This window comes from Grammomys surdaster, unplaced genomic scaffold, assembly GCF_004785775.1.
Source record: "Grammomys surdaster isolate TR1022 unplaced genomic scaffold, NIH_TR_1.0 345, whole genome shotgun sequence".
Classification (NCBI taxonomy): domain Eukaryota; kingdom Metazoa; phylum Chordata; class Mammalia; order Rodentia; family Muridae; genus Grammomys; species Grammomys surdaster.
In genome coordinates, this window is record NW_021604764.1 from 1,309,590 (window position 1) to 1,328,734 (window position 19,145).

General features: G+C 41.9%; 1 protein-coding gene across 3 annotated transcripts in view; it reads right to left on the reverse strand.

The window, feature by feature from the left end:
• Sgce (sarcoglycan epsilon) overlaps nucleotides 1–12,991 on the reverse strand; it is a 76,689-nt gene extending 63,698 nt beyond the window's left edge. For 2 of the 3 annotated variants that reach the window (XM_028779152.1, XM_028779153.1), the window contains exon 1: nucleotides 12,770–12,991. In XM_028779152.1, coding sequence (XP_028634985.1) covers nucleotides 12,770–12,965 — 196 coding nt within the window. In that variant the 5' untranslated portion in view covers nucleotides 12,966–12,991. The remainder of the gene's footprint in view (nucleotides 1–12,769) is intronic. The other variant, XM_028779154.1, reaches the window with a different exon arrangement.
• Between the last annotated feature and the right edge of the window lie 6,154 nt (nucleotides 12,992–19,145).

The following is a 19,145-nucleotide window of genomic DNA, read 5'->3' on the forward strand; positions in this document are numbered from 1 at the left end:
GAGAGAGAGAGAGAGAGAGAGAGAGAGAGAGAGAGAGAGAGAGAGAGAGAGAGATGTGCATGGGACTAGGCATGTCATCTTACCCATACAGAGAGGTCAAAGGACAAACTGACTCCAGGGACATGACTCAGGTCTTCAGACTTCATGGGAAAGCACCTTTCCCACGGAGCTACTTCACTGATCCATGCACATTCATTTTAATCAAGTTCATATTAATTCATAGAATATCTGACTGACCTCAGAAAACTAATGAATCTAAATAGTACCGTGGCTCTGCTCACTAGGCCATGTCATCAAAGGTGAGACACAGTGCCTCAGCAAACGTGCTCACTTGGACATTCAAGTCCTACACATGTCCTAAAGAGAGGTCTCACGAATGTGGAAATAATTATTTGTTTCATGCTTGACATCATGGAAGCTCTTAACTAATTTCTAGTGTTAAAATTCACTGTAAACCTCACATTGACAAAAAAAAAAAAAAAAAGGTTACTCACTGCTGGGAGTTGGGGGGACCTAACGTTTGGCAGCTTTATTTTCATTAGAAGAAGGCCGATGAATTATTTTTTTTCCTGTGAGAAAAAAATTTTTTCTTTTAAAGAACTATCATTCAGTTTAACAAATACCTTTCCTGTACACCACTTTTCAAGATTAAATCTAATGTGTAAAATAATGTCAACCTCTATAGACAGGTTATTGGACGAACTCCAGAGGTAACACATTGTCTTCAGAAATCGTTAGAGGAAGCGGTTCCTGATCATTTGTCACAATTACACCCACAAGGCTGCTTTCCTCTAATGGGAGAACACAAAGGCAGAGAACGCCACGAGTCCTGCAGTGATGCCTTGGACAGTCAGAAACCGTTCGCGTAATTTGCTGGACCCTCCGTGTCCATACACAGCCAACTCTTCAATGCTTCCCCTCCAAGAGAGTGAAAGCCAAGTGAATCTGAAGGTGGCTGGCATGTCCTCAAGCTCCCTAGAAACAAGACTTAAAAGTTTGTCTTAAGACTTAAGTTTGTCTTTTCTGAAGCATTTGGAGGCTTGTAGCTGCATAACGCGTTTTCATTTGGTCTGGGACAAGCAGTCTCTGAAGAGAGAATATTGCTCTTTCCCCAACCTGGGTAATTAGCAGACTAGAGGAGGAGGGGGTTGCTGTTTAATAAAAGCAATTGAAGAGCTATGAATAGTGACTGATTGCTGATGAGCTAATCAGAATGACAAAGAAATAATAAATAATAACTTGCTCAGACATCACTGTCCAAGTAAACAGCAGGATATGCCAAATGAAATTTAATCTGATTAGCACGCTCACCTTACAAGTGAACTATCACGCTTTATCTGGTTCTCTCTGGTCCCTGCGTCAGTTATCGCTTTGCTATTATTCTACTCTACGGCTTTGCTGAAGCTGTCTGTATAGCTCCTACCTTCCACGGCTCTTTAAGACCTTTGTCTTTTCCCTTTTTAAAAATTGAATTTATTAGCATCGTGTGTGTGTGTGTGTGTGTGTGTGTGTGTGTATGTGTGTGTGTGTGCATGTCTGTGTATGTGTGTCTCTGTGTGTGTACATCTGTGTGTATGTGTCTCTGTGTGTGTGTCTCTGTGTGTCTGTGTGGGTGTGGGTGTATGTCTTCCGGTGTGTGTACCTGTGTGTGTGTCTGTGTGAGTGTGTATGTCTCTGTGTGGGGTGTGTGTGCGCGTGTCTCTGTGTATCTGTGTGAGTGTGTGTGTCTGTGTCTGTGTGAGTGTGTGTGTGTCTGTGTGTCTGTGTGGGTGTGTCTGTGTGTGTCTTTGAGTGTGTATATCTGTGTGTGTGTCTGTGTGTGTGTCTCTGTGAGTGTGTGTGTGTGTGTGTACAGGCATGTGTGTGCCTGACATCTGTAGGTGCATCCACATGCCACAGTGTATGTTTGGAGATCAACAGAAAATCTTGTGGAATCCGTTCTCTCTTCTCACCTGGACATAGGCTCCAGGGATTGAACGCAAACTGCCGGCTTTCATAATCTGGCAACAACTTTACCCACTGAGCCATCCACCAGACCCTCTTCCCTTTCCTTTCCTTATTCTACTTTCTTCAGTACTTATGAAACTGCTTCTTAAGCTGGTCTTTTTTTTTTTCTGTCTCCCTTGGTACAAAAGACATTCGCATCTATGTTTTCAGTGCAATGCTAGGAAGATCCTGAACTGTTAATATGTTTACACATATTAACTGATTTGATCCTTCCACTAACGATGTGACTCAGGTAGCTCCATGTCACAAGAAGGACGAGACGTCTTAGGAAACAGTGTCACTTGCCACCAGTCACATGCTTCCTAAGTAGCAGGATTGGATTTTGAACCCAGTCCGTGGCTAACTGCAAAGTCATCGCTCCCAGCTCATCCACCCTAACTCCAAACAGTTTTTAAAAGAATTCGATATGTCCACAGTGTGGCCTCCTCTCAGACACCCTGATTATTTCTAGCTTAGGGATTACAATATTTTTTTGCTTCTGGGGGAAAAAAAATACGTTGTTGGATCCCTGCATCAGAAACAGCAGCAAGTAACGCTTCAGTTCTGTGGGAGACATGAAGCTGCTGTACTTTTGCATCAAAATAAACACGCGACACGAAACAATTTATTGACGGAAGAAAGTCAACATGTCCGTCAGAATTTAGGGGTGGAAAGCTCTTCTGAGAATGTCTCCCAAGGCTCTAACAGGTGCTGGAGAGGCTCCTGGGTGACGTGCTTGCTCTGGCAGAACTTTTAAACTTTAAAGACAAAAAAAAAAAAATCCCAGCAGAATATGAGCAGCTATTTAATGTAATTTAAGTTTATTTGAATTTTATCATTTTTTTAAGCAAAGCAGATTATAAGAGAAATAAAATAAATAAATGAAAGGAAATAAAACTGGTCTAAAGAAAGGCAGTGCTTAGTGTGAGAATCTCTCACGGGAGGCTAGCTGCACTCAAAGTCTAGTTTATTCCACTGGTTATTAAGTGTTTCTGTGCCTCAGCTTCTTCCTCTGCTAGGGGCAGAAGCAGAGCAGAACTCCCATCACAGAGGCACAGTGAGTATTGACTGAAAGAATACACTCAAAACCTTTACAGTGAGAGTTACCACAAAATAATAATCCACAAATGATAGATCTAGTGTTCATCTTCAACTAACGTGGAGAAACATTAGGGCTTCTTTAAAGGGTTTTTGTTTTTTCTTTTACCTTCAGAAAAAAAAAAAAAACACTACCACTTCCATGAGACGGTGTTCTCATTTTTTTTTTCTACAACCATGATGGACGAAATAAAATCACATTTCTATGGCGGGCTACAGAACATTCTGGAATTCTGGAGACATCTGAAAAACACACTTAAAACCTAGTGCCTCCAGCCTCATCAAACCCCACCCTATTGCCTCCCGGGGCTAAGAAGGTATCCGGGCAGGTCCTCTGCCTGACCCTTAGTCAGGGAATTCTGGCGACTTGCTGGCGACTGAAAGTCGCCTTTTCCCTCTTTGAAGAGACCAGCTGCAATGTGAATTCCACTTAGATTCATCTACCCTGAGATCCCATGAACTCTTAGGTATTTATCCTGAGGAAAGAATGCAACCAAAGGGGACCATCTGCCGGTGTGCACACGGCTCCATTTTGCACTAAGCACAGTTTCAAGACTAGGTGAAGATTAAATTGTGAATTTTTTGAAGGAGTAAGAGAGACCAGAGGTTACTCTTTTCTCCGGCTAAGGTTTCTTGTTTACTCAAATAACTTAGGAGAAGGGTTGTTCTTTTGCTATACAGTTCTGTCTTCTGCGGGTGAAATCGTGGGTGAAAAGGGGACCACGGGGATCTCTAACAAAAGGTATCGACAGTGACTTAAACATCATTACTGTCTAATATCCTCACCTGAAAGAGGGAGGATTGTTTTCCAATGAAGACGGTGGGCGAAAAGCAGACCACTAAACATCGCGCACTGAGCGAAATCCAGAGTGCTAGTGCGATCTAGTGGAAAGGAATTAAAAAGCAGAGGGTCCGTCCGTGTGAGCCACTGTGGTAGGGGTGGGAAGCAGCAGGAAAGACTCCTTTTCCAATTCAAAAATTCAATGCTACACCCTTTCCAATTAGGAAGTGTCTAAAAGAGTCTCATACCACATGTTTGCATTAAGCTGTCATTGATTGTCTATGTTATAGGAGCCATGCTTTCTAACCAGAATTCATCCTAACACTCTATTCAGGAAGCTATATTTTATAAATGTACCTTCTCACACCCCCACTGTCACCTTATCAAGGCCACTTACTGGCTACAGCTTGGACTTTTAATTGTCTTGGCATCTTTCCATACTTTACTCATGTGGAACATATAATTGTACATAGACATAAATATACCATGCTCTACCATAGATGTAAGTCTCTCCATTTTTCATTTAAAGCACACTTGTACCTGCTTACAGGTTAAAATTTTGCCGCTTTCGGTCCTGTGGCTCAGTCATAATTTATTTACCATCACCGTGAATTCAACGGGACCACACTCAGACTGGAGAGCTTGCCTTTCCTATCTGACCCCCTTCCGGTGTTACAGAGACCATCAGGCAGAGGACAGAAATGTAGCAGACATAACCTCCCGGCTAACATCTTTGAATTCAATCCCATACCCTCTGTCAAATTTCACCCCTCAAAAATGTTCCTTCCCTTTTCTTTTCCCTATCTCTTCTACATTAGCCTACAAGGTCACTATCTCCAACCTGGATTTAAACCGCCTCCAGTTGCAAACCATTCAGACCGTTTCTTCACACAGCAGTTAGAGTACTCTTTTTGAAATGCAAATCTGGTCTTGTTCTGCTTAACCCCCCTCTGAGAGTTCCCTTTGGTGTTAGTACAAAGATGAACCTCTTTAAGGTGGTCTACTAGGCGGGGAAGATTGGCTCCTTGACCCCGCTGGCAGCGGCCTTCCTGGTCTCTTTCTTCTCTCAGCGCTTTTTATTTAGCTTACTCTGGCTGCCCCAGGACCTCCGCCGACCCTCAGGGTCACAAGCACCTTTCCGGATTCACCTCCCTAACATTTATTCCCCTTCCCTCTTGGGTGCTTCCTTGGGAAAAACTTCCCCCCTTTCTTTGAGTCTAGACAAATCCTCTACTAGTGTTTGTTGCATTTAGCTTGGCCCCAGAAAGTACAATCTTATGTGCAATTATTTGATTAATCTTCACACCGCATAATCCTGAAAAGAAAAAAAACTTGATTCATCTTTGTCAACTCAATAGGGTTAAAAAGTGGCATAGCTCAGACCACCTAGTACCCAGCATCTGTTACAGTGTCTCAAAAACACCCAACACACCCCTAAAAGTATAAAATAATTCTTCATTCTTAAAGTTACCAGGTATTTTTTCCTTTCTGGTTTTTCATTATTATTATTATTATCAACATCACAATAAACATCCATGTCTGTATCTTTGAACACTTCCACCAGTTTACACGGAGGCTAAACATTCAGAAGGAAAACTGCTAGCCCAAAAAAAAAAAAAGTATAATTCAAATTCTGATAAGATATCTAGCAGCCTACTGTGGCGCTGGTCTTTGATTAGAATCAACTCTGTAACTACTGAAAATAAAAGATGTCAGAGGTGCTACATTGATTAAGTGTTGCATGGGAGAGAAAAGCCGGTATCATTTTACCGCCTAGTGAGAGACACCGATTTGTTAAAGAGAGAAAACAAAAATCCTTAGAGCTCATGTTTCCTTTGCTTTTGCATTCGGAGGTAAAATAGAAGCTTTATTTCTTTGCATACTGCTGGAAAAAACAGGGAAGTGAAACACCCCCAATATAACTGGTCTAGGAAAATTAACTGTGATCTCTTTCAAATTCAGAGTGAACCCCAATCTCCATAATAATCAAAGTGGTGACCAGATGAATGAGTAAAAGGCGAAGAATGGACAGGAATTTACGCCAAAGCTGCCTATCTCCCAAACAGTTTTGAAACCAGCCGTTTCATTTATCTGAAAAGAAAGTCTGTCCTTCCTTGTCACAACAGATGCTGGGTGATTCCCGTGGTACAGGCTGCCAAAGATCTATTCTAAATGTCTGATTAGCCTAAGGTAATTAGATAGAAAGTGAACCATGTTAAAGATGATTTTTAAATAATGAAGTACATTTAAGCCACTGACATAAATGTTACATTAAAATTCCTAAGTGAAGATTTAAAAGACAAAAACAAAACAACAACAAAAATCTGACCAGAATGACCTAAGAAGAAAATAGTACATTGATGTTTCTGAGAGCATAACAGTAGTCACGCCAGCAACAAATGTTCATTCAGAAGAAACATAGTCATTTCCCAAGATAACTAGGTTTTAAAGCTTAAACATTGGGATTATTACTTTGTGGTTTAGGGACATGGGCAAGCCCTGCACTCAAGGAACTGCAAGTAGCCGCCTGTGGATCAGGTGAGCTTTGACAAGCCAGAACCTCACTTTTGAGAGTTTCTCTCCCGGAAACAGGAGCTGAGCCAAAGAATGTCTGTGGCATCCCCAGCAACTGGGAAGAGAGCCACAGCAAGCGGCTGTGTGTATTATTACAACCTCACAGAAGTGCATGGCACTGTTACAAAACGAATAAAAACAGTGAGTAAGAGAGAGAAGAAAGTTATTTAACAGTAAAAAATCCACTTCATGCAGTCAGAATGACAGTGGCTCTCCTGCTGACTTCTAACCACTGGAGTGGAGAAGAAAGTTCCAGGTCTGAGGCAGGAGTGAAAGCAGGAGGCGAGAGTGAGTTAGCAAAGACAACAGAATTGCCTCCCTTTTCTTTCCTGTCTCTGACAGAGCCCCTCTATAGTTTGCAAGGTTCCCAATTATTTGATGTAAATTCTATGAATTCAGAAAGGCTACTCAGAAAAAGAGGTCCTGGATTCATTTTGAACAAACACATCTCCCAAGTTAGATATGGTTATCAAGATAAAAACAATCAATGGGCAGGTGCACAGATAAGGGAGAAAAAAAAAATCTCCCCCAGGACTTGTTTGCCATAGAAAGAATGTGCACCCGAGCCAGGCGGGAATCAGGTTCATCTAACAAGCAGCTAAAAGTGCACTGGCTGAAAGCTACGCTTGTTGGTCAAGGTTTTAGGGGTTACTGAAAAAACAAAACCCCTCAAAAGTGATAGATACCACAGGGGGAAAGAGGGGTTACTGCACGGAGATCTGTCCCACATTCCTCTGAGGAAGGCAAACATCAAGCTATCATGGGGACCATCGGCTAGCATCTTGCCTGCCAGGTAGCTCTAGAGTCTCCAGCATTCACCCCCACTTGGCAGGAGAAATCTGCTCTTGACCAAGCAAGACGCCCTGTTAGGAGGAGAAAGACAAGAAGGTGGCTGTGGGAAGATAGGTTAAACTAGGGTGCTTGTCAGAGAGAAAAAGTTCTTGCATTTATTTCTCAGATTTTCAAGTTTGCAATGCAGAGGAGAAAAATATAAATTTGTAATTCATAGGACTATTCTTTTTAGAAAGTTTAACCAAAGGAGGAAAAAAAAAGACATGTTTTGTATATTGATTACACTAATATGTTCCAATGGTCTTCAAATCCCCCACTGCAAAAGAGGTGAATGTTTCTGGTCGTGGAGAAGAGTAGCTGAAGTTGGTTTTCCCGTTGGCCTGCACTGTTAGCAAGGACTCGGGCTGAGTCTATCTCTGCTTTTGCCCACTCACGCTGGTTCTGCACTCTGAAGCAAGCAAAAGGGAGTTTACTTCAAACTAAACATCTCCAGACCCTTTGAGAATATCCACTGTGATAAGAGTCGCCAGATCCTCACCAACCCACCGACTGTTCTGCAAGTTGTCTAATTTGTTAACTACTCTCTTTAAACTGTCAGCCAGAAACGAACACAGTACTACAGAAGTAGTTGATTAGAGCGAGGTCCATCAATTTTTATGATGGACAGACATTACAATTACATCACAGTCTAACTTGCATCTTTATTTTTATAAGCCACATCATCCCAGAGTTTCTTCCTGATCTTCCTATAGAACGAGAACCACACAAAAGTTACTCCACTTTTCTTTGTATCAGTGAATTATAGTGCACGGATTGCTATAGTTTGTGCTTGTAGCTAAGCACTAAACTCAAATTGTATCTCTTTTCCAGTCATCCATGAAAAAGCAAGCCTTCTTCATGATCTTTGTCAAAAATCGTGCATGCCAACATTAACCAAGAAGGATCCAGGGTAAAGATCTGTGACCCTACTCAGGGTTTTCCCATCTTCAAATCCAGTATAACCTATACACACCTAGCCAGCGCTGGTCCCAGCCAGTCTCCGGCTCATACAACAATCCTGCTAATTAATCTGCAGACCCTCTTGCACATCAGCCTACAGCCCGCAAACTCTTCCCTGAAAGCAAGAATTACTTATCTTTCAAAATAAGGTGTAAAGGACCACACAGCTTAGAAGTACAAGTCTATGGAAATAGACATACACACAGAGCAAAACCCAGGAAAGCAAGAACAGCAGCGGAAATGTCTGTGGCAGGCTGTGAGGCTGTTTGGGGTTTGCTCTGATTATTGTTTAATTCATTGCTATCTTTACTACAGTTACGTGTCTTTTAAAAAAAACCTTAATAATGAAAATCATGTAGACAGATTTTGGCTTGGAAGCAATCCATGTGAGATGGCTTTAGACCAGTGAGAATGTCTTTCCAACAAGAAAACTCTAAGCAGAAAAACAGTCTCTGATAGGACTTGTTGATCACTGGAAGCATCAGCCTTGCTTTCTTTCCAGCAATGTTGCCTTCTTTCTCTTTCCCCTCTCCACATTCCTTTTAGTTTTTAACATTACATTGCTATTTAGACTTAATAAGCCGATAATATAGGAAAGAGTAGACCAGAAAACGGGATACGGCAGTTTAGGAAAAAAAAAAAAAGTCTGGATGATGTGCGTACGTGTGTGTCTGTGTGTGTGTATGTGTGTGTGTACGCCATCCTTCTCTCTATCCGTCTGCCTTCCTGTGTTAGATGGGTTAGGAACATATGGAAAACACAGGATAGAGACTAAAACAGAGCAAAGTGCAAAGGTTCCTTTCCAGTCCAAGTACGGAACAGACAAACCCAACCTGTGTCATCTGATTAACTGGGGTCCTTTTTCACACTGAGACCAGAAAATAAAATAAATAATAAACAGGATATATATTTAGATGTTTAAGATAGAGACTATTGAAAGCTAAACTTGAAAAAAAAAAGATCAGGTAGGATAGACTGCATGTACAAATAGGAAAAATAGAAAAGAAACGGGAGTGTGGACTAATTGTGGAGGGAAAGAAACATCATGTGTAAGCACTGCGCTTATCAGATCCGCAAACAATCTGAGTATCTCACTTGAAACATTTTCAATAAGCCAGCATGTCTCCAATGCTTTAGCCTTTTCTTTAAGGGTGATTTTCATCCATGGGGAAGCTAGTGTTTGACGCTGGACACATGCCCTCTGTCTCACTCAGGTTATCTCTAGCCTGTTTTTATGGTGTGTTCATTGCTGTCTGTAAAGTCTGTGAGACAAGTGAAAATTCCACCTGGCTTAGAGATATAATTTACTCCCCAGAAATGAAGTTATGCTATATGTACACAGGGTAAACTAATAGCTGCTAGATTTATGGCAAGCTATTATAATAATAGATAAAAACTAACAATTCAACCTTAGTTACTCTTTGAAAAGTCAAATTTTTATCTTGTTCAGAAATCATTTACTCTTACTCTCCTAGAGGCTAAGCCAACTACAGGCAGAAAATAAGCACATTCACATCCATATCAAATTCTCATTAAAAAGGATAAAATGTCCAAATAGGTATTATTTGACTTGTGAAAACTCAACCTTTACTTTGAAATATAAATCTTCACACTCCTCTAGAATTTATCCTAAATATAAAAGATAAATCAACAGCTTCCTTCATAGATGCAGGGCAAATGGCCATAAAGGAAGGTAAAATGTACAAACAGAGGAAACACAGTGTGCGCTGTCAAAATCCTCCTGCGTGTTAAAGCAGGGTTCCCTGATCCCCACTGAAAACTAAAAATGGTGGTAAAGCGAGAGATGACAGCTCCTGAGCAAACTCTTACAAAAATGGATAAAACGTTCAAATACAAAGAACAGCTAGTTACCTAGTGGAGTAAATAATGCATAGTAACGCTGAGTGTGCTTCACGCTGACCCTTGTGAAAGCCGGCCGGCACAAAATCATCCACACGGGGGAAAATCTACAACGTACCTGGATAGTAAATACCATGAGTGTTTAAGATCTATCAGTATTTAGGACATATTGGTATTTAACACTAATTAAACCCTAGAGTATTTATTAATTTTGTCTATTCACTTAAATATTGTTTGTTTTTTCAGCTAGCAAGAAAGTTTTACCCAAACAGCTGGTATTGCCTTTTCCCTAGGAAAATTATAATTTGAAACAAAGTAAAAAAAAATATTTTTTTATGTGCATAAAAAAAAACCCCTCAAGGATATTGATTAAAATTATAGCTGCATGTCATAATCCTGAGGCTGGGACCTAAGGCTCAGCTTGTTGGTTTCAAATTGTTGTTAGGTGTTATTGCTGTTCATATACAACAATCAGAAAATATTAATTTAATGTTGCTTATTTTGAAGAAAATTGTAAAATTAGTATTATTTGATGCTCAAAATCTGCTACTTGGAAAGAAAACAGGGGAAGAAATTAATTTCATTCAATATTTAATTTTGAAAAAAAAATATACACAATCCTACGGGGAAAAAAATTCTTTAGATACCTCTGTAAGCATAGAGGTAAGTCTGAAAGGTCAAACTATAGTTTGCTGGCACCACAGCAAGCCGAGGATGTCACAGGTGATCTTGGTTGCCTTAGTAAGGTACCCTCTGGAATTTGGACCAGGAGAGAATTACTATTATTACAAAAATACCAACAAAGCCATTTCCACCTTTTAAGCCATAAATAAATAAATAGATAGGTAGATAAATATGATTAAAATTTTGAAATGGAAAAGTCAAATTATTTCAAACCCTGAAAGATGGGTGATTTTTTAAAACTTGAATTGTTCTTACATTTTTATCCATGTTTGCTCTAAGTCTCATGTTTTAAAAAAACCAACGCTATCAGTGAACAGCTAGGTGAATTAACTTTGTGGGGAGAAGAAACTGCTTCTAAGCGTATGACAGTCCCGCAGTCACCGGAACAGGGACGGTTAAGTAAACACTGTTTTAAAATCCTGGAATCAGTCTGTCTTGCAGAAAAAGATAAACATTTTTAAATTAAAAAAAGAAAAAGATTATGTTCGCCCAATTTCCTAGATAAATGTCCTAGATAATTGTCCTTGAAAATCTACACTTATTTATTTCTGGAGGTCAGCATTTGATTTCTAATAAGTAGATTCCCAGTAAATGAATGAGTTTCTGCTTAATGCTAAAAAGCTTAATGCTTTGTACAGCGCAAGGTCCCTTCTACCTTGTCGTGCACAATGGGTCAAAGTCTTGTTTTTCCTTTAAGGAAAAAAAAGCTGTAGGATATTGCTGAACTAAGCTCAGTTTTAGTCTTGAAAAACAAATATGTTTCATCTGTGGTTTATAAATCCAACTCAGTTGTAGACAATTTGATTTTCCTTTTAACTTTAACTTTTTTGACAAAGATTAGCAACAGATTGTTAATTTTCTCAGCACCTAAGACTCGGAGCAGCTTAGGTGGGAATCCGCATTAAGGTTTTATTTCACATCCTTTCCTGTCAGTATTTGAATGTCTTGTTCCTTTGCAAATTTCCCTAAGGTTAACTTTATTTTTTTTTTCAGGTTTATATGTATTAAGCTAAACAAATGCTTGGAGCTGAGTCTCGGTGACCTGTTTCAAAGGTTTGAACCTACAGTTACTGCGCCCCAAAACATTCATTCACCCACAAGATTTAGAAACACAAAACGGCGCAGGGGGAAAAAGCTGAGGTCTCTGTGTAAACCTTGTAATCACCTCACAAAGTCCGTAGCTGAAAGCTTCCAAAGCCCGCCAAGAACATTGGAAGCATCCACAGCTGTTTTCAATTGTTCCTGCTTTCCCTTCGTAACATATTTAGTAGGGCAACGGGTGCTGTTTGCAGCATCTCTGCCCCCAGCCATGGTTGACCCTGACCTGCACACCGCCGTTTGGCTCCCAGAATTTCATGATCCTGCTTCCGTGTTCGGTAAAACCTAAAAAAAAAATCAGGTTCGCGCCACCAGGAAATACGCTTTAAAAAAAAAAAGCAGGGGTGGGGGAGAGATTCGGTCTTTTAAATGTCACATTTTGGTGGTCTTTCTTTCAACCAGACTCCAGAAAATGAGAAAAGATGTACATCTTTGTGTAAGAGAGAAAGCAGCTGGCCAGCCATGTCCTTTGGTTCTTATCTAGGCCAGGGAGTCTCAATTGTGGGGTAAAGCCCCACACCCTTACCCCCACCCCGAGGGGCGATGACCCCCAAGTCTGTTTCAGGGATCAGAAGATGTCCACCAACAGGCTGGGGGGAGCGAGGAGGGGTGCCCTCCTTAATGGAAACTGGAGCTGAATTCTTGCCCTGCTGGACAGGGAGGGGCCGTGGGGGTGCAGAGAGAAAGAAGGCCAGGGGTCAAACCTGGGGAGGGACCCATTTGCCCAGGAGGTGGGCTGCGGGGTGTCCTGAAAGAGGGGTGCTGTGGGGGGGCATTAGGCATAGAGCGGGACTAGCACCCTTTGGACACGCCCTGGTACCCCGGAACCCGAGTGGGGGAGGGTGAGGCGGCGGCCTGTGGGCCCCTGAACCTCCTTGTCGCGCGCAGGCCACTAACCTGTCAGTAAGAATGTGCCAGTGGTCGCGGGGCTCATCTTGAGTGTCCCCCGACCCTTTCCCGTCCAAGCACAAGGGTCTCCCAGCTCCCACCACCAGAATAATAGCATTCTTGGCCTGCCTAAGCCGACCGTCCTCGATCCTCCCCTCCCCTCCCCTCCCTTTCTTTTTTCCTCCCAGCTTGGCCAGTTCAGCATCGCGCACCCCCCTTCCTGAGCCCATGCTGCCCCTAGCGGCGGGCCAAAGCGGTGCATGCCGCGCCCCCACCCCATCCCCCCAGGCGCCCGCCCACGCACCCCCCCTCCGCCCCCGCAGCTCGCGGAGCACGCTGGGATTTGGCGCCCCCCTCCTAGAATCTCTCTATATAAGGCGAGCAGTCCGGGCTCTCGGTACACGCGTTTCCAACTTGAGTTGGTGTGTGTCGAAGAATCCTGACCAACCTCGACCTGGGGAGAGCAGCCAACCGAGCCGGTCCTCCGAGCCTCGCCTAGGTCCGCTGCGCGGGCTGCGGTCCGGAGCTTTCTCCGGACCGCGGTCACCCAGTGGACCGGGCCGTCGCAGGACCCCTCGTCCTTCGTGTCATCGCAGAGGAATCTTCGTGTGGTGAGTATGCGGTTAGGATTTTTTTTTTATCCCCCAAAAAACGATCACACGCAATCCCCGTTTTTTTCAGGAGCTGCGGGAGATAAAGTAGCGCCCCCAGAATATCTCCTCGCAAATTTTGTCACGCCTTCATTGGCCGGATCCTGAGACGAGAGCGTGGAAAGCAAAGTCTTCACGGCTTCGGATCCGCGATCCGCGACTTCGGTTTCCACGACTCGCGTCCAGAATTGGTCAGTAGACCGCATGAGCTGCGGACAGCGATGAGCTGCAGACGCACATGAGCTACCGACCTAATTGCGAGCAGCTCCTCAAAAGCGCAGCAAAGTGGCCGGCTTCGCTACTCTTAAATGCCGCGCTATAAGCGCTTTAGTTGCGCAGCAGACGGCCGCTTCTTGCGCCGTGATGAACTAACGGGCGCTTCATGCGCTACGAAATACTAATAGACGCTTCATGCGCTACGAAATACTAATAGGCGCTTCACGCGCTACCAAATACTAATAGGCGCTTCAAGCGCTTCGATCATTCTAATAGGCGCTTAATGCGCTGCGATGTACTAATGGGCGCTTCATGCGCTTCGCTGTACTAATGAGCGCTTAATGCGCCTCGCTGTACTAATGGGCGCTCCATGCGCTTCGCTGTACCAATGGGCGCTTCATTGAGCTTCAGTGTACAAACGAACAACCGAACGGGCGAACCTGTGAACCTGTGAGCCGGGCGAACCAAACCGGCGCTTCATGCGCCACAAGCCAGCCCGAAGTATAGAGATCCACAAACTGATTCCGTGCTTCACGCACTCAATTCGGAGCTGCAGGAGAGTCAGCAAACGCAAAAGCGCAACAAGAGTGAATTTAGAAATGCGCTACAAACTGCGGCACAGGCTTAAAGCCCTGCAGACTCTTGAGCTACACAGAAAGTAGCGTTGGAAAGACGAGAGAGGACGTATAACTCTCTCCTTAGAGACGGGACAACACAGGTTCGCCTTTCGGCTCAAAAGTGGCTTGCGTTTTCCTGTCGGACGGCTATCTGCATGATGGTGACGGTGATGGTGGTGATAGACAAAATGGAGCCCTGGGAGGCCCAAATTGGTGTTTAACATTCTGTCCACGTAACTCCTGCTTACGGCAGTCGAGTGGAGGGGTGCTGGATTTTGGAGATGGCAGAACGGGCTGCCTCGTCTAGTGGTGATTGATTGAGGTGACGGTGCAGTAAACTTGGGGGCACAAATTGGTGTCCAGCAACAGTTTGTGGAAGCTGTCCGGTTTGCTGGGTGGGTAAGAAGCTGAGGTGGGAGGTGGGAGGTGGGAGGTGGGAGATGGGAGGTGGGGGTTTGCTCTTTGCTGCGCGGAAGGAATCTGGTGGTTGGGAGCTGGTGGGAGGGGTCTGGGGAGGTAGGGGGGCGGGGGGAGGCATGCAGTCATCCTGCAGCCCTGTAGCAGCCAGTCTCAGACCTGCCCCGCCCATCCTAGCCGTGCCTCATCTGCAGAGAGGCGGCGCGCGCCTCGCTTGCGCGCCTCGCCTGTCGCGCGCGTTTCCAGAACATGCTTCCACAGGCCCAACCTCCCAAGTGCTGACGCCTTAGAGCCAGCCTACCTAGTCCCCGCCCCCAAGGCCCGCCTCCTCTGAGGTGGCCTGCCTAGCCCCCACCTCCTCTGAGGTGACCTGCCTAGCCCCGCCCCCAAGGCCCGCCTCCTCTGAGGAGGCCGGCCCAGGCCCCACCTCTCTTACTGTTTAGCTCCTCCCAGAGCTCCTCCTAGGAGAAGGCCCAGAGCCCCGCCTTCCCACAGCCTGCCTGCGCCTGCGCAGTGTGGGCTGCAGCCCCTCCCTTCAGGTTTGCCTCCAGTGCGCAAGTGCGCCTCTGTCTTGTCTGAGCCTGGCTGCACAGCCCCGCCTCCCTGCGGTTTCTCTGTTGCGCGGTTTTTACTTTTTGTCCACAGGTGTCTAGTAAATATAAGAATAATAAGAATAATTAACAACAATAATAATAAGTATACCTGACATGCATAAGCACTTTTAATAAGTGCATTGCATTATTAAATAAAAAGATCCCACAATTAAAACCCCTGATAGTGGGATATGGGAACTTATAAGATGCCTTGAAGCAATGAAGGCAATTATTTATTTTAAATTAAAAATTAAATTTAAAAATATTTTTATATGGGATATGGGAACTTATAAGATGCCTTGAAGCAATGAAGGCAATTATTTATTTAAAATTAAAAATTAAATTTAAAAATATTTTTATATTTAATTATTTGAGCAAGACACCATTGGACTTCCTGGAATTAAATGCTTTGGTAATTAATACAAAGCCAGAGGTGACTAGCACTGTGTTTCTTAGGAGTTTTCCAGGGCATTGGTTTTCAAGGGCATTGGTGTTAGGGCTTGGCTTCTGAGAGAGATGTTTGTTAGCATAGAAATGGTTTGTTGTTGTTGTTGTTGTTGTTGCTGTTGTTCTTTAAATATTCTAGGTGATTAGCCCTGGCTGACCTGCCTATATATAATAAAGTGTGCTTGGCACATAGTAAGGATTCATTAAATACGTGTTAAATGGCCAGAATAAATTAATTATTTATTATCTTGCTGATGGCCTTTAGGCTTTTTTGAAATTTTGTTCCTTTCTCTTAAGGTGCTTTGATGTCCTGAGTTGAGTTGCTGCCCCTTTTGAAAACACATTTAAAAGTTTCTCTTTAAAAAGTATGGTTTTGAACTCCAATAATGTAAGCTGTAATTATAAATGTGAATCAACTAAATTATATTCCAAATAATTAGCTTTTTTCATAAAAAGCTAATTATTTGTTATTCCAAGTAATTAGCTTTTTTCATAAAAAGCTAATTATTTGTTATTCCAAGTAATTAGCTTTTTTCATAAAAAGCTAATTATTTGGTGCCCCAAGTAATTAGCTTTTTTCATAAAAAGCTAATTTAAATTTGGGGCAAGTGGGTTATTAATGCTACATATTGACATTTAAAACTTATGTGATAGAACAGGGTGGTTACATTGCAAGACATAGATTGTTTCAACTGGCTTAATTAAACATCTGTGTAATTTACAGAGAAGCCAAATTGAAATGTTTCTAAATTAATGAAGAAATTTGAAAAAAATCTGGTTCCATATATTACATACTATGAGCCAGAATTTTGTTAAAGGAAGAAATAGGGGCTTTTGCACCCCAAAGCTCTTGCCTTCCTAATGCCCCTCCCTAGTGTACAACTATCTGTGGGAAATATAGGGTTATAATTACAGCTTGAAATGCATGCTTTGCTTTGGGAATTTTATCTGCATATTAAAGAGATTCAAAACATTGAAAAATATATGCAAATTACATTTCCCAGATAATCCATGTAATACTAAGAAAAGATTTAAAATTTTAAAGGGACTAAAAGTTGCTTAATGGTGTTTCATTTCCTAATGAGACATTTACATATGATTCTATTTACTATTATTGCTCTTTGTGTTTGGGGAATTAAAGAAAAACTTTGTAGAAGTCATTGTAAAGAGTTAATAATTAATTAATCAATGTATTTATTCATTTCTAGATTGACTAAAGCTTAATTATCATATGAAGATGGTCCTGAAGATGGTTCTCAAGCAGCTGGCTTATACTGTGTGAACTTAAAAGTTTTCAGGAATGGGAGCACTAAGCACCCCCCCCACACACACACACACACACAATCCCCCAGGCCAACCCTTTAAGAGGGAATTGGAGAAGTCACATTTTTTAAGTCAAATTAAAATGAAGTAAAAAATGTTCCTTGCCTGCCATGCCTCACAGTAACCATTGTCATTACTTGTTTATGGTAACTGTTGACCAGTTTGCCCAGTTACTGGTTAAACTACTTAGCTTTGGAGTAGAGTCCCATCCCCGGCGCCCCCCCCCCCCACCCCCCACCCCCAGGGGTAAGTCTGAGGCATATGTATGGTGAAGGTCACAGATCTTCAACTGGTGACCTCACAAGCCAAATGAGGCATTTAATTTGTTTAACCAGCATTATATTATTAAAAACCAAAAGCAAACCCCCTTGGATATCTTGGTGGGAGGGGCACACCCCAAGTTATGTGAATATAGCTCCTCCCCATTACCTTAACTCTAATCGCACTTTCAATTCTCTTCCTGAGCATATTGATTGTTTGCTGGTTTCCTAATTCAGTTTCTGACCTATAGTTAGTTGTCTTTTATAGGTGTTAATGTCCACCAGACTTGGCTTCAATTAAGCCCACCTCAGCCTACTGAGACCATCTTAAGGACGGTTTTAATTGCTATTTTGAAGTTGTTGGGATTTTTTCTTAGATGATAGAAGTCACAATTTAGTTACTTGTGTGCTCTGTTTTTTGGAAAGGCTATAGGAACAACATAGGACAAAAGGAAAATTTTGTAGGTGGTTATGGCAGGGGAGGGGCCTAAAAAGTGGGGGGGGAGGGCGGTGTTTGTTAAGAAAGCGGAGGTGGGGGGGAAGGGGAGGGGGTGGGGTGGGAGGGCGGGGGGTGGGGTGGGAGGGCGGGGGGCGGGGCGCGACAACACAAAGATGATGAACAGGTGTCATGTGGGATGTCAGTTTTCCTCTATTTTTTTATTTGACAGATTAAAATATTAGCTAACTTTTCTAATTAACAAATTTTTATCTTTTTAGTTTTATAGAATTTAATTAGTGCCCATTTTTGCCTTGATTGGTCAGTGAAAAAAGGCATTTTTAAACTTGTTTGTTCAAAAGTTTTAAACGTTATGTCCTTCTACTTTTATTGAGCATTTTTAATTAAAAGTTTGTAACTATTAAAAAGTTTTAAACTTTTTGAAAGTTTTAGAACTTTCAAAAACAACTTTTAAAAGTTTCTAAAGTTTTAAGTTTTAAACTTAAAAGTTGTAAGTTCAAACTTATTTAAAGTTTTTAAACTTCAATAAACTTTGTTAAATTCTTTAAAAAGTTTGCTAGATTGTCCAATTACAAAGTTTTTATACTTTCTAAAGTTTGAAGCTTTAAACTTAAAAGTTGTTTGTAAGTTCAAACTTTTTAAAAGTTTTTTAAAACTTTAATAAACTTTGCTAAACTTTTTAAAAGTTTGCTAGACTGCCCAATTACAAAGTTTTTAAAAGTTTATAAAGTTTATAAAGTTTGAAGCTTTAAACTTAAAAGTTGCTTGTAAGGTCAAACCTTCATTTTTTTTCAACTTCAGTAAACTTTTTTACACTTTTTTTTCTTTACTACAATTATTTAAATTTTCCCAGTTTGAGAACCTCACAAATACATAAGTATTAATCACTCTAATTGCATTTAACCCTATTTCTCAGGCAGTACATAGGCAGACACTGCTATGATTTCACTATAATCATAATGAAAACATTTAAACTATTCTTCTTTCACACACAGAATTACTCTCCTTAGAATTTATGTTCATTCCACCTTAATTTTATAAGCCTTTGGGTGGGGCCCTATTGAAAATGTTCAATTAAAAACTAAAGGCTACATTCTCGAGAACTTTAGTGCAAATGAAGTTCTGTATTTCTTTGACTGATAAAGTAAAATTTTTAAGTGTCTTTAGATTCAGGATGCCCAAGTTGCAATAGTTAGAGCCCCCCCCATTATACAGAAAGTAGCCTTTTGTTATATAATTAATAACCTTATTAGTCAGTTAATAGGTGTAATTCAGTGATTAATACCTATGTTATCTTTTTTTGAGTTCTTTTTAAATTAAATTTTATTTATTTACATTCCAAATGTTTTCCCCTTCCCAGGGGGGGGGGGGGGGGGGGGGGGGGGGGGGGGGGGGGGGGGGGGGG